A 15,865-nucleotide genomic window follows, 5' to 3' on the forward strand; every position below is an offset into this window, starting at 1 on the left:
CAGTGAACTCACGTGCACACTACTGCTCCCGTAGACATGGATGGAGCATGCCCGCTTCTGATCCATTCACACAGAATTTGGGGACCCCCAGTTCTTGTGACTGGCAGGCATGGCAGTGATCATACATTTGGGGAATTATCCCCTTTAATGCTATTGATGGGATAGGAGCTGCTGCCAGAAACCTCTGCTGGCTTTGCTCATCTTTGGGACAGGAATATTTTTATTTCTCCCAGTCTGATCTCATGCCAACGTCTGACGGCTCACATTGAATTAGATTAGCTGGATCTGGCCACTATTGTACAGTCAGCAGGATCGCCCGGCCAGTATATATTGTCTGTAGGTAGGGTCAGATGGGGTCAAACATTCAGATCCCATTAACCTCTTAGGCTCTGTTCACATTTGTGTCATACTGAACAGCCATAACCTGACCCACAATGCAGTGCCGCATCAGTCATATGATGGAAACCCGCTTGGGCTCTATTCACACATACGTTGTACACATCTGTTTTTCCAGATATCACACAGTTTTATGGATATGTTCCCATGTATCTGTTTTATAATCTGACCTGTTTATCCGATCCATGTGACTCTGAACATGGACAGACATTGTACTTCAGTCTTCCATCCAAGTTTCATCCGTGTTTAACTGATCCATTGCTAAGAGTCAGCGGATAACACATCCTCAAGCAGCCGCTTATCTCCCAGAGAACATGGTCTGTCGGAGGAGAGTCGGGAGGCCTCCATACATAGAAGATTGTCGGCAGCTTCTGCCAGCGTTACTCTAGTATGTCTGGGACCTTTAGGAAAATGCTCACTAAGCAAAGGGGTCTGTTCACATTTCATGGATGCGTCACATTCAGGAAAACGTCCCGCAAATGTCAAATAGAACTATAGACCCCACACATCATACATGCAATGGCGCACATCTAAGGTATAAGACGGGCGATGTAATCACTTACTTGGTAACACCAGGTTGCCTTTATCTTCTAGAACCATCCACATGGATTAAATCAAGGTTGGCATTGGTTGGCACAGATGGTGAACATGGATCCTCTGACCGACTTAACGGCTACTTTGCTGTTGGATTTCTTGGAGGTAGGTGATACTAGGAATATATAGGCATATGTGTGTGTATGTATGTACAGTGGTGGGCAAAAGTATTGGCACCCCTGCAGTTCTGTCAGATAATACTCAGTTTCTTCCTGAAAATGATTGCAATCACAAATTCTTTGGTATTATTATCTTCATTTAATTTGCTTGCAAGGAAAAAACACAAAAGAGAATGAAGCAAAAATCAAATCATTGATCATTTCACACAAAACTCCAAAAATGGGCCAGACAAAAGTATTGGCACCCTCAGCCTAATACTTGGTTGCACAACCTTTAGCCAAAATAACTGCGAACAACCGCTTCCGGTAACCATCAATGAGTTTCTTACAATGCTCTGCTGGAATTGTAGACCATTCTTCTTTGGCAAACTGCTCCAGGTCCCTGATATTTGAAGGGTGCCTTCTCCAAACTGCCATTTTGAGATCTCTCCACAGGTGTTCTATGGGATTCAGGTCTGGACTCATTGCTGGCCACCTTATAAGTCTCCAGTGCTTTCTCTCAAACCATTTTATAGTGCTTTTGGAAGTGTTTTGGGTCATTGTCCTGCTGGAAGACCCATGACCTCTGAGGGAGACTCAGCTTTCTCACACTGGGCCCTACATTATGCTGCAAAATTTGTTGGTAGTCTTCAGACTTCATAATGCCATGAACACGGTCAAGCAGTCCAGTGCCAGAGGCAGCAAAGCAACCCCAAAACATCAGGGAACCTCCACCATGTTTGACTGTAGGGACCGTGTTCTTTTCTTTGAATGCCTCTTCTTTTTTTCCCTGTACACTATGTTGATGCTTTTTCCCAAAAAGCTCTACTTTTGTCTCATCTGACCAGAGAACATTCTTCCAAAACGTTTTAGGCTTTCTCAGGTAAGTTTTGGCAAACTCCAGCCTGGCTTTTTTATGTCTCTGGGTAAGAAGTGGGGTATCCTACCATACAGTCCCTTTTCATTCAGACGCCGACGGTTAGTACGGGTTGACACTGTTGTACCCTCGGACTGCAGGGCAGCTTGAACTTGTTTGGATGTTAGTCGAGATTCTTTATCCACCATCTGCACAATCTTGCGTTGAAATCTCTCGTCAATTTTTCTTTTCCGTCCACATCTAGGGAGGTTAGCCACAGTGCCATGGGCTTTAAACTTCTTGATGACACTGCGCATGGAAGACGCAGGAACATTCAGGTCTTTGGAGATGGACTTGTAGCCTTGAGATTGCTCATGCTTCCTCACAATTTGGTTTCTCAAGTCCTCAGACAGTTCTTTGGTCTTCTTTCTTTTCTCCATGCTCAATGTGGTACACACAAGGACACAGGACAGAGGTTGAGTCAACTTTAATCCATGTTAACTGGCTGCAAGTGTGATTTAGTTATTGCCAACACCTGTTAGGTGCCACAGGTAAGTTACAGGTGCTGTTAATTACACGAATTAGAGAAGCATCACATGATTTTTCAAACAGTGCCAATACTTTTGTCCACCCCCTTTTTTAGGTTTGGTGTGGAATTATATCCAATTTGGCTTTAGGACAATTCTTTTTGTGTTTTTTCATTGAAGACAAATTAAATGAAGATAATAATACCAAAGAATTTGTGATTGCAATCATTTTCAGGAAGAAACTGAGTATTATCTGACAGAATTGCAGGGGTGCTAATACTTTTGGCCACCACTGTGATATATATTATAGTACAGACCAAAAGTTTGGACACACCTTCTCATTTAAAGATTTTTTCTGTATTTTCTTGACTATGAAAATTGTACATTCACACTGAAGGCATCAAAACTATGAATTAACACATGTGGAATTATATACTTAACAAAAAAGTGGCTACTTTGAAGAACCTAGAATATAAGACATATTTTCAGTTGTTTCACACTTTTTTGTTAAGTATATAATTCCACATGTGTTAATTCATAGTTTTGATGCCTTCAGTGTGAATGTACAATTTTCATAGTCAAGAAAATACAGAAAAAATCTTTAAATGAGAAGGTGTGTCCAAACTTTTGGTTTGTACTGTATATGAACAGTTAAGTAAGTTGAAGATAAAATGATCTCTAAAAGGCCTAAAGATTACACATTTCCTCTGTATTTTAGGCAAAAAATATATATATTTTCATCTTTTACATATTAAAAATGACAAAAAAGAAAATGGGCTGGTACAAAAGTTTGGGCACCATTATGTCTAGTACCTAGTAACACCCACTTTTGCAAGTATTGCTGCTTGTCTGGCTACAAAAAGCTTTTACAAGAGTCTTTCAATTCTTGTTTGAGGGATTTTCATCCAATTCCTCCAGTTCTGTGAGATTCCTGGTCGTCTTGCATGCTCTGCTATTCTGAGGTCTAGCCACAGATTTTCAATGATGATCAGATCAGGGGACTGTGAGGGCCATTGTAAAACCTTCAGCTTGTGCCTTTTGAGGTCATCTATTGTGGATTTTGACGTATATTTAGGACCATTATCCATTTGTAGAAGCCATCCTCTTTTCAACTTCAGCTTTTTCACAGATGGTGTTATGTTTGGAATCAAGAATATTGGTCTTCCAGACCTTATCTTGACCTCCCCTGTTCCTGGTAACTGGCATTTCTTAATTACATTATAAACTAAGGAAAGAGCAACTTAAACCGCTTTGCTATCTTCTCCTGCTTTGGCACAAGGTTAGAGGAGGTTTTTATAAAGCTGAGAAATTTGCATCACCTGGCCTTTCCTAGCGATGATGGTGAACAAGCCATTACCCTAACAGGCTAATTAAGGTCTGAAACCTTGGTCAAAGTTATCGGAGAACACAAATCTCCAAGGGTGCCCAAACTATTGCATCGGCCCATTTTCATTTTTGTAATTTTTAAAATGTAAAAGATGAAAATAAATAAATATATATATTGCCTAAAATACAAAGGAAATGTGTCATCTATGACTTTAGGCCTTTTAGAGATCATTTCATCTTCAACTTGCTTAACTGTTTACAATAACAGTAATTTTCACCAGGGGTGCCCAAACTTTTTATATGCCACGGTATACTGTTAATATGTTATTATAAATAGGTATATAATGTATGAATGAAAATTTTTATAATAACATATGAATAATTTGATTATATTTATATATATATATATATATATATATATATATATATATATATATATATATATATATATATATATATATATATATATATATATATATATATATATATATATATATACATACAGTCATATGAAAAAGTTTGGGCACCCCTATTAATCTTAAGCTTAATGTTTTATAAAAATTTGTGCTTTTGCAACAGCTATTTCAGTTTGATATATGTAATAACTGTTGGACACAGTAATGTTTCTGCCTTGAAATGAGGCTTATTGTACTAATAGACAGGTGCATAAGTATGGGCACCCTTATCATTTTCCTGTTTTAAATACTCCTACCTACTTTTTACTGACTTACTAAAGCACTTTTTTTGGTTTTGTAACCTCATTGAGCTTTGAACTTCATAGCCAGGTGTATGCAATCATGAGAAAAGCTACTTAAAGTGGCCACTTGCAAGTTGTTCTCCTGTTTGAATCTCCTCTGAAGAGTGGCATCATGGGCTCCTCAAAACAACTGTCAAATGATCTGAAAACAAAGATTATTCAACATAGTTGTTCAGGGGAAGGATACAAAAAGCTGTCTCAGAGATTTAACCTGTCAGTTTCCACTGTGAGGAACATAGTAAGGAAATGGAAGAACACATGGACAGTTCTTGTTAAGGCCAGAAGTGGCAGGCCAAGAAAAACATCAGAAAGGCAGAGAAGAAGAATGGTGAGATCAGTCAAGGACAATCCTCAGACCACCTCCAGACAGCTGCAGCATCAACTTGCTGCAGATGGTGTCACTGTGCATCGGTCAACTATACAACGCACTTTGCACAAGGAGAAGCTGTATGGGAGAGTGATGCGAAAGAAGCCGTTTCTGCAAGCACGCCACAAACAGGGTTGGCTGAGGTATGCAAAAGCACATTTGGAGAAGCCAATTTCTCTTTGGAAGAAGGTCCTGTGGACTGATGAAACCAAGATTGAGTTGTTTGGTCATACAAAAAGGCGTTATGCATGGTGGCAAAAAAACACAGCATTCCAAGAAAAACACTTGCTACCCACAGTAAAATTTGGTGGAGGTTCCATCATGCTTTGGGGCTGTGTGGCCAATGCCGGCACTGGGAATCTTGTTAAAGTTGAGGGACGCATGGATTCCACTCAGTATCAGCAGATTCTTGACAATAATGTTCAAGAATCAGTGATAAAGTTGAAGTTACGCAGGGGATGGATCTTTCAGCAAGACAAAGATCCAAAACACCGCTCCAAATCTACTCAGGCATTCATGCAGAGGAACAATTACAATGTTCTGGAATGGCCATCCCAGTCCCCAGACCTGAATATCATTGAACATCTGTGGGATCATTTGAAGAGGGCTGTCCATGCTCGGCGACCATCAAACTTTACTGAACTGGAATTGTTTTGTAAAGAGGAATGGTCAAAAATACCTTCATCCAGGATCCAGGAACTCATTAAAAGCTACAGGAAGCGACTAGAGGCTGTTATTTTTGCAAAAGGAGGATCTACTAAATATTAATGTCACTTTTCTGGTGAGGTGCCCATACTTATGCACCTGTCAAATTTTGTTTGAATGTAGACTGCACATTTTCTGTTAGTACAATAAACCTCATTTCAAGGCAGAAACATTACTGTGTCCAACAGTTATTACATATATCAAACTGAAATAGCTGTTGCAAAAACACCAATTTTTATAAAACATTAAGCTTAAGATTAATAGGGGTGCCCAAACTTTTTCATATGACTGTATATATATATATATATATATATATATATATATATATATATATATATATATATATATATATATATATATATATATATATATATATATATATATATATATATATATATAAAAATCTTTTTTTTTTTTTTTTTCTTTCCAATTTTGGCCTTTCATGCGCCTTTTGTAATGCTTTGAGCAATGACTATTTCGGTAATGATTTCTTTCTACACCCGCAGGTATGTGGCAACGCCATGATGAAACAATACCAGGATCAGTTCTGGAAACTTTTAGTTTTAATCAAGGAGCAGTATTTTCCACAGTAAGTGTATAGAAGCTGAATCAGCGGATGTATAGCCATGTTACCCCAACTCCAGTCCTCACAAGCCACCAACGGATCATATTGCCTCTCCCTGCCCTATGCAGAAGTGAGCGATCCCAATGAATAGCTTTGCAGGCTCCCTACGCTGTGCATTATATGGCGCCATTACATCTGTACAACGCTCTTTCTCCTGCAGGATCGGGAAGATCACCACAACTACAGAAATGGGCGCGGTGTCTCGACTCAATGCCTTCTTAGAGGCAAGTTGTCTAGCTTTGTGGCTAATGCATGGGCCCATTACACCATTACTATAAAGGCTTTTTTTTCTGCATTTTAGGGAGCGTTACGACGGAGGGATATCCCTTTGCCCGTAGGATACCTGCAGCCTTCATTCTGGAGGACTTGATCATGCAGCTCTCAGCCATTGTCTATATACAATGATACATGTATATTCTCATCTGTTTTAAACATTAGGACTTTATTTTATTATTTTCTGTTATCCTTACGAAAAATTGTCTTTTTATAGATGATCCTGGATAAGGGAGATCAGGATGCCAAATATATAGGGGACAATTTGTGATCCTATTGATTTTAATTATTTCTTTTTATCGACTTTCTGTCCCCCCCCCCCCCCCCCATAGGCCTCTGTATAGGCCAACATTAAATGGATATTCGCATCTTAGTGATGGCGTATTGCTAGGATCGGCCATCATTTAATGATCGCTGTGGGTGCAACCTGTGGAAGTCTTCCCAACCCTGAGAAGGAAGGGGACGCAGCACAGCTTAAAGGGAACCTGACGCCACGTTAAATCCTTAGAAGGTATTCGGAGCGCTTTATCAGCGCTATCGGACTAGTCTAGATACACGCACGGCTGATAAAGCACCCTCAATACCTCCTGCGGTCAGGCTCTATTTAAGCACTGTGTCCGTCTCACCGTTTTTTTCCTATACATTCATTCTCACGATCAATGGGGTCACAGAGTTGACAATCCCAGTAATCATTAAGTGATTCCATATCCTGGCAATATGCCATCACTTTAAACAATAGGAATACACCTTTTAAAGGGTTACATAGATGGATAGTGCATGTAAAAACAAGCACTTTTGCAATTTACTGCTTATTAAAATTCGTAACGGTTCTTGAGTTATTAACACTTTATTTTTTTCTTTTGTTTACAGCTTGTTGCCTCGGAGACCGACCACCGCTGCTGCTGTTTCACTTGTAAGCCGTGCGCTGAAGCTGGCCGGGATTAAGATTCAGCGATCAAATAGAAAAGAACTTGTAAGCAATGCACATGTTCTGTGGTCTAGCAGCGGTGGTCGGTCTCCAAGGCAACGAGCCGTAAACAAGAGAAAAACGTTAATAACTCAAGAATGGATGAAAATTTGAATAAGCAGTAAATCGCCAATGTACTTGTACTTGCAAGCTCTATCTGACGAAACCTATTTATGAAGACAGGAATAACTCTTTAAGGTTATGTTCAAATGCAGCAGATGAATGAGACAGTCGTGCAAAGATTCTGCATGTGAACATGGCTGGATACACTTATAAAGGTGCGGAATCTTTGGAAAAAGTTTTCAAACTATCTAAAGTTGTTAGAAAGATGGTTAATGTTTTTATGTGTTTGTGACGATTACTGTATTCTGCTGCTTTTTTTTTTTTTAATTAAAGGGATTCACCAAGACCGGAGCCGCACAGGCCGTGTATAAGCCAAACCAGATCCAACAGAAAAGGGAAACATCAGTCCCTCCTATTAGATTTCCCATTTCTTTTAGATCCACTTCGGCTTTTGCTCCCAAAAAAAAAGCATTTGTGATCCCAGCTTTGTAGAATCCCTTTAAGACTGGCTGAGTAGCTGCTCGTTGTATGGTATTCCTCCCCTCGCTGCCCTCTTCATTGGCTCGCATGTCTGCTCCATTACTGGCCAAGTCTGTCAGCCTCAAATATTGTACAAATCTGTAAATAAAAGCTTTTAGTAATTATTGTATCTGTCATTTTTGGGGGGGAATCTGTGGTCTTTGAATGGGTGGAGAGGCTCATTTTTCTATATTTATCTTTTTCCATCTGTGGCAACTCCTAATTTTGTTTTTCATCTGTGACATTGTCGGCTTTTAGTTTTATGAAATCGCAATGGGTAAAATACTTGAAAAATCCCGAAAAAAATGTAACAATTTATTCCAAAGTGTCATTACATTATAAGAAATTTATTATTTTTATTAATTTTTTGTTATATTACTTTAACGAGGACCCGGTTGTATTCCCCAAGAAATAACATTTTCTAGAGCATCTTGTGGTTTGTCCCTCAGTTATTCCTCCTTGTAACGTATGAATTTGCTATTCTGTTTATTAAAAACATGTGTCCCTATACTATGTTATAAGGCCAGCATTGATTGGATCATGTCAGACTGTGCAACAACACACCCACAACTGGGAACACCCATTTGTCAATTTATTCAAACATTTCTAGGAACAATAACAGAAGAACGGCTCAACATGGAGTAGCAATAGAAAAAAAAGTTCTATTATGAGGAACACAATTATGTAATAAAACTCAAGTCAGAAGAGTGGACACATCCCCTGTAAAATAATAAAACCATGAATCTTCTGGTGTTTTGATATAAAAACGTAGCATTACACGACCGCTATGGCAATGAATGACCATTACAATACATGGATGGACTGTGGAGCCTACTGAAACAGACTAAGGGACCTTTTTAAATGCTTAAGAAGCCTTTGCAGGTGTTTTTTGTTAATTTATTTTAATTTACTGAGATAATGACTTTTGTGTTTTCATTGGCTGTAAGCCATAATCATCAACATTAACAGAAATAAACACTTGAAATAGATCCCTCTGTGTGTAATGACTCTATATAATGAGTTTCACTTTTTGTATTGAAGAACTGAAATAAATGAACTTTTTGATGATATTCTAATTTAGTGAGATGCACTTGTATTTAAAGGGATTGTTCAAGATTAGGAAAATATGGCTGCTTTCTTCTAAAAACAGCTCCACCCCTGTCTCACAGGTTGGGTGTGGTATTGCAGCTCTGCACCATTCACTTTAATGGACCTAAGCTACGATGCCAGACATGAACTGTAGGGAAATGCAGTATAAAATGTGAACCAGCGATTATTCTGCCATCTCTGCAGATGTCTCATGCAATATAAATTTATGCATTATAAGATGCAGTTGTAATGAATGATTGATGGCATGTAGTGATCTCCTCAACCGTTTTAATGGCTCCTAATGTGCTGACTCAGATTACCGAGACCCCTGCTGCCCCCATCCTCAATTTTATTTATATATATATATATATATATATATTATATATATATATATATATATATATATTTCTGCAGCCATGGTTGACTGCTGTGCTTATCAGGTCATTATTGGGTGGGACGTTTTGTGCTGATTCATTCTATCTATATCGGTCAGATCTGTTGCTTGCAGTCACCACTAGAGGGGGCTTACTGCAGACTAGTTAATCATTGTGTTCAAGAGCAATACCATGTGCAGAAAGAGCCCTCTAGTGGCGGCTGCAGGTAGCCAGGCTTTTAGATGTAAAGCTGATCTGTTACTAGATTTCCCAATACTATCTGCAGCTTGTACTAAAAAATGTGAGATCTCTGCAGCAGGAGTAGCTGTCAATCAGACTAGGTGGGAAGATTCAGCAAGGGAGGAGGGACGATTGAGTCATTATTCAGGCTAGATGGGTTGAGATTCAGCAGCAGGGTGGAGGGACACTGAGGAGTTGTCATTTAGACTAGATGGGTGGATATTCAGGAGCAGGGAGGAGGGATACTGAGGAGCTGACATTCAGACTAGGTAGGTTAAGATCCAGAAGGGAGGAGGGACACTTATTAACTGTTCAGGCTAAGTGGCTGTAGGCAGGCAGAAGGGACACTGAGGAGCTGACATTCAGGCTAGATGGGTGGACATTCAGCAACAGGGAGGAGGGACACTGAGGAGCTGACATTCAGGCTAGATGGGTGGACATTCAGCAACAGGGAGGAGGGACACTGAGGAGCTGACATTCAGGCTAGATGGGTGGACATTCAGCAGCAGAGAGGAGGGACACTGAGGAGCTGACATTCAAGCTAGATGGGTGGACATTCAGCAACAGGGAGGAGGGACACTGAGGAGCTGACATTCAGGCTAGATGGGTGGACATTCAGCAACAGGGAGGAGGGACACTGAGGAGCTGACATTCAGCAGCAGAGAGGAGGGACACTGAGGAGCTGACATTCAGGCTAGATGGGTGGACATTCAGCAGCTGCAGGGAGGAGGGACACTGCTTCTTTATAGATATATGAATTTTTCAATAAAACTATGGACGTATTCTAAGAATCCTCCCAGAGAATGAGATATGGCTATTTTAGTGCTTTCCTTATGGGAATCTTAAAAAGTAGAGCCTACACCCACTTATCATCAGATATTTGTGGTATATACTGTCTCGGGTGGGGTTTGCCCCTTTATAGAGGAGCTGCACTGTCAGGACACGTTTGCTCCGTGAAGTAGAGAAAGCCCAGCGCTGTTCTCGGACACTGACGACGGGGTCCACACCGTCACTTATGAGTCCGACTTCCAGGACTGATCTCAGCATGGTGGACGTCTCCACCCCGGACACCTTCTGTTACTGACATGTCATTTTCTGATAGTTCGGGTGCGGTGGGGTCCAGACACTCCCTGGTGGGAAGATTCGGGTTGTTGCAGCTCCTGGACTCAGTAGGGCGCAGCAGCCTCTGTGGAAATCTCTTTGCCCTTTTAGGAACAATATGGAGGCCGATTCAGCATTGCGTTGTCGTTTGATGGCAGCAGACGTCATATTTTACGCCATAACTTAGACCGTTCTTCCCCTACTATTATGACCTAAGTCCTGCCCTAAAATTTTCTGATCAGACCCTACAAGTCACAGGGACAGCTCCTACACCTTTACCAAAAATTGTAAAGAACTTCCTATTTTAAAGATGGTGCTTAAGTTAATTCAGAATTGCTATTCGGCAGAACATTTCCACTACTTCAAAAGCCGGACCTAGGTTCATAGAACAGATCAATTCCTTGAAGCCGCCATTTTTCTACTTTCTAAAACGAGCCATTTCATGCTTTAAGCCTTCGGCAATATCCGGTATTCTTCGTTCATCTTCGTGCAGGAGCAGCAGTCACGTTTGGAGTAGTGGGCGTGTCTTGTACAACTCGGCTTTACCTTCGTGTTTTTCCGGAGAGGTTGCGCAGGGTGACGTCAGCGCTTCGGGGCCCCGAGTATAAAAGGAAGCGAGAAACCGCCGAAGCGCTCAGACGAAGATCCGGAGAGTAGGAGTGAGGAAGCTGGAGTGCAAAACGCCCTCAGAACTGGTGAGGCCGCACCCCTCTCCCCCACCCTGCTGCCCCCACATCTCCCCTGCCTGCAGACGCACTGTATACCACTGCAGGCTATTGACAATACACAGTACCACCCTCAATAATGGTCGTGCCTGCTTACCCTCTAGTGCTTGCTTTTAACCCTTCCATGCCCAGTGCTGCTGCTCCTGATACACCTAGCACTCATACACAGCGACTATATGAATATTTTTGCAAACTATATAATTTGCAGCTAATATATAATTGTGCATTAATTTAAAAAAAAAATTAAAATTATTCCTATTTGCGCCCAGGGTGTTTTTGACACCATGCCTGTCAGATCAGGGGTTAATCGATGTGGGTGTGACGCGGTAACGCCACGGTATGCGGCATCGCCTGGTGTAGAGATGAATGGGAGGCGTCTGATGGGCGATTGTAGAGCTCATATTGTGGGATGACCGGTCTTATAGGGGGTGTTAGGATACATCGATGATGTTTTCTCTTATGTGTATTATTTACTGTTTTGTGTTCCCATCTAAATGTTTCATATTTTTGATACATTGTTCCATCGTTACTTCCTGTAAAGGGTTATTGGCTTGTAATAAGCTTTACTATGGCCACCATCTTCATTGAAAACAAGTGACGGCTATTGATGCTGCCCCGATTTTCCTAGACTGGGACTACGGATTGGGTGCTCATTGCCCACCATGCAGGACAGCCCCCTCTATCAATGACAGGGTGAGAGGGGGGTGGACAAACTAGAAAACAATGGCTGTAAAAACCAAATATGGACTGAACCGTCTGGTGCCCTTTAAATATCTCGCTTTCCCATGTAAACACTCCTGTTTCTCTCCCATGGCCACCACTGGTGCATACATTTTTAATCCTGTTACCAAGGCTGCTTGGAGCTGGGAGAAGCGTTTAACCCCTACCCACCCAGCTGCTTCTTGTGTCGCATTGTTGCTGTTGTCTCCACAGGCAGGCCGCCGCGTCCTACGTCTGGGTGTAGTAGGGCGTTAGCTGCAGGAATGTCATTCAGGAAAAATATGAGCCCAAGTCATTTCCCCGGACGAGGACCTTTTCCGGATTGAACTCTCATACCGACCCACCCACCCAGATGCGTACTCTGCCCTTCGGGAATATGGGGATTTTATTGTTACAAGGTCATTGTGCTCAGACACACTTTCATTTCTAATCATCTGTCAATCCGCACAAGAAAAAAAAAGGGGGTATTCGCTTTCCACTGATTTCAAAACTACAAACCTCAGCATACCTTGACAGCTGCTGACTGTCATGGCATGCTGGGAATTGTAGTTTTGCAATAGCTGGAGACTTCTATGGACCCATCTTGATTTAAAATCTGCTATATTTAGATGATGCATTGGTTGTAAGTTGTTAAAATAGGCAATTGCATAATAAGCAACACCCTAATATTCGTTATTTTACCCAGTCTCGCCCATTACAGAGTTAGATCTAATAATAACTTGTAGGGAGGTAAATGTTCGCCAGCATTGTACCTCTGTTGGCAGCTATTTGGGTCACTGCTTGCATTATGCAGACGGTATCATGGGTTGGGTTGCATTGTCACTCAAATGTAGGGAATTGCTAATCATGCAATTTCCTAAAGTGGCTCTATTCATTTTCAGAACATTGCATAGTCTTTGTCCAGCGAAGGCCGCATTATCTAACCCTGTGTGTGTGGAGTTAATTTCTCGCCATGCACACATGCCCTGCATGCTAAGGATTCCAGGCATGCACAGATATCTGTGCTCCAGCCAGCTGCCCTCGCTGTGTGACCCCCATCTGCTCCGTCTTGGCAAGTGCTTAAGTTTACTCCAATGTCTAGTCTTACACACCACTAACGCATTTCAATGAAAGGTGCTAACCTCAAATATTCTAGTGGCGGAGGGGATTACATAAAGAGCATTTCCCCTTTAAGGGCAAAAAAAAAAATCCTTGCAATTATAAAGCTGGGGCTACCCGGCCAAAGATTAATGTATGTTGTGACATCACAGGGTACTGCAGGCGAATGGGGTCAAATTTGGATCCAAAAATGTTGCAAAAAAAATCCTATTTGTTCCGACTCTTTGGGACGTACTTGTTGCAGTACCCTGCGGGTTGCAATGCGATCCCATTCACCTGCATTATGCAGCGGCATACAGCGATCTTTATCTGCATGGCCAGAACAGATACTTTGATAAGCCCGTAGGCCGCATGCACCCATCATATGCTGGGGAAAAGGCACATATACAGCATGGCTTATGGTTTTCTCTTACTATGGTAGTCTACGGTCAACTCATTGGGTGCTTCTGTCCCTTTAACTTTTCAACTGCATGACTGACGCAGTGCAGGCAGAAACTAGTAAATGTGCGCACCCCAGGTAACTCCAGAAATGACCTGACAATGCAGCAAAGTTAATTCTAGTGATTTCCTGAGGGAGCGCAATAGATTGCTAATGAGTCCAGATAGCCGGCACCGTGCCAGCGTATAAATGGACCATCCTGGCAAACCTAATGATGGTGCCCTGCAGGCAAAATGAGTGGCAATGTGATTGGTGATGATCTCTGGTTACAATGACCTGTCCTGTTTTTAAAGGGTTAGACTTGTCTGGCGCCATGTTGTCTCTCCGTAAGATCCGAGTCCAGGTACCCGGGTGTGCCGTGCTTGCAGTGATGGGTTTTTGCATTTCTATAAATACTTTTACGCTTTGCCTTTTTTCTTTTCCCCCTTCTTTTGAGGTTGACTTTTATATCGTGTGGTCTTGGCGTGAATCTGTACTGTATTTGCATGACTGTGTGTACGGCAAGCCTTGCGTCACCATGCTCCTCTCTGTTCTTTTTCGGATGGCATTACACCCGTATTGTAATGTCATTGCATTATTATTGAATGAGTAGTAGCACTTGAAGTTTGTGGTCAGCGTTGTAAACCAGATGCTGGGATTTATGCAAGCCAAATATTTACCAATAATCGTGTTCAATCTCATTTAAGAGCATTAAATTATGATCCTGGGGAAAGTTGGGTGACTATCAAAAGACCTCAATTAAGTTCCTACAAGCGTGGTCACCCAGCTTTCCTCAGGCCCCTGTGCAACAAAATTGCCTTGCAGGATGTTTATTAGTCACATTTACCATTCAGGGCTCTGGAAAAGCTGTGTATGAGTTGTCATGAAAGTCCTATGAGATTTACCAGCATGAGAAACTGTGGATGGGAGGATTGCTTTTCGTTTCCTATGCTGTAGGGTGGTGTGTTATAAAAACATAGGCGACAGTGTGGTACTGTGCAAGAGCTTACAGTCTAAAACAGGATGTGTAGCTGTCAGGGCATGATGGGAGTTGTAGTGTCCGAACAGCTTGCAGACACTGATTCTAGCAGCTTTAGGAGAGAGGCCTTAAGACATCAGGCCTGTCAGATAAGATGCCCTGGTTCTGATGCAGCAGAATAGAAGGTGCGGCATCTGGCACCGGGTCAGATTTATTACAGGGAGGTTCTGCAGTCCTCAGGATTTGGATCTCTGCAGACTCGCTGATTTCTTGTCTTCTGCACCAGAAAGTAATGTAATAAAGACCAACGTGTATGCAGATGCAGCAGAGCTGAATGTCACTTAACCTTTAGCTCCATTTCTTATTTATTGTGATGAATTTCTGTAAAGGTCCATGTAGCAAATCTGTCCACTATTGTTATCTGGGTTGTAAATGGGTCTTAAAAGGTTATTCCGATCTTCATAGGTGGATAGTACTTGCAAATACAAGCAATTTTGCAATTAACTGTTTTTTAAAAATTTTCAGCCGTTCTTGAGATATTAACACTTTTGTTTTATAGCTCGTTGCTTTGGAGACTGACCAACGCTGCTAAACAGCAAAACATGTGCAGTGCTTACAAGCGCAAGAGAAAAGAGCTTATGAGCGCTCTTTTGAAGCTGGCCAGGATCACTGGAGCGCACTGTTACCTCCTAATCCCTGCCATGTTCAGCGCAGTGCTTACAAGTTACACGACAGAGGTGGTCGGTCTCCTAGGCAACGAGCTGTAAACAAGTGTTAATATCTCAAGAATGGATGCAAATTTTAATAAACAATAAATTGTGAAAGTCTGTCCAGCAATATTCATCTATGAAGATGGGAATAACCCTTTAAGTGGCAAACTCGACTCTGCTTTTTCTTGCAAGCACCACTTTATTAACCGCCATTTTGATGCAGTTCCTTCTGAATCCATTTCCATCTAGCAGTCCTCACATGTGATCATAGATCCTTCTGTAAAATCGCCGCCTTTGTTCAGAGTTGGTCAGGAACCTTCTCAATGAAGCAGCCATGT

At 41.5% G+C, this 15,865-nt stretch overlaps 2 protein-coding genes across 5 annotated transcripts in view; both read left to right on the forward strand.

Moving 5' to 3' along the window:
• GLE1 (GLE1 RNA export mediator) overlaps positions 1 to 9,062 on the forward strand; it is a 36,113-nt gene extending 27,051 nt beyond the window's left edge. The window contains exons 13-15 of the mRNA XM_073640205.1: positions 991 to 1,095; positions 6,133 to 6,215; positions 6,412 to 9,062. Coding sequence (XP_073496306.1) covers positions 991 to 1,095; positions 6,133 to 6,215; positions 6,412 to 6,529 — 306 coding nt within the window. The 3' untranslated portion in view covers positions 6,530 to 9,062. The remainder of the gene's footprint in view (positions 1 to 990; positions 1,096 to 6,132; positions 6,216 to 6,411) is intronic.
• Positions 9,063 to 11,427: 2,365 nt separating this feature from the next.
• The window catches only part of SPTAN1 (spectrin alpha, non-erythrocytic 1), a 36,353-nt gene continuing 31,915 nt past the window's right edge, over positions 11,428 to 15,865 (forward strand). For all 4 annotated transcript variants that reach the window (XM_073640207.1, XM_073640208.1, XM_073640209.1 and 1 more), the window contains exon 1: positions 11,428 to 11,572. The gene's annotated coding sequence lies outside the window, so the exon portion shown is untranslated. The remainder of the gene's footprint in view (positions 11,573 to 15,865) is intronic.

Source organism: Phyllobates terribilis, unplaced genomic scaffold (assembly GCF_046119375.1).
Source record: "Phyllobates terribilis strain yellow unplaced genomic scaffold, ASM4611937v1 Scaffold_7__3_contigs__length_470593459, whole genome shotgun sequence".
Taxonomy (NCBI): Eukaryota; Metazoa; Chordata; class Amphibia; order Anura; family Dendrobatidae; genus Phyllobates; species Phyllobates terribilis.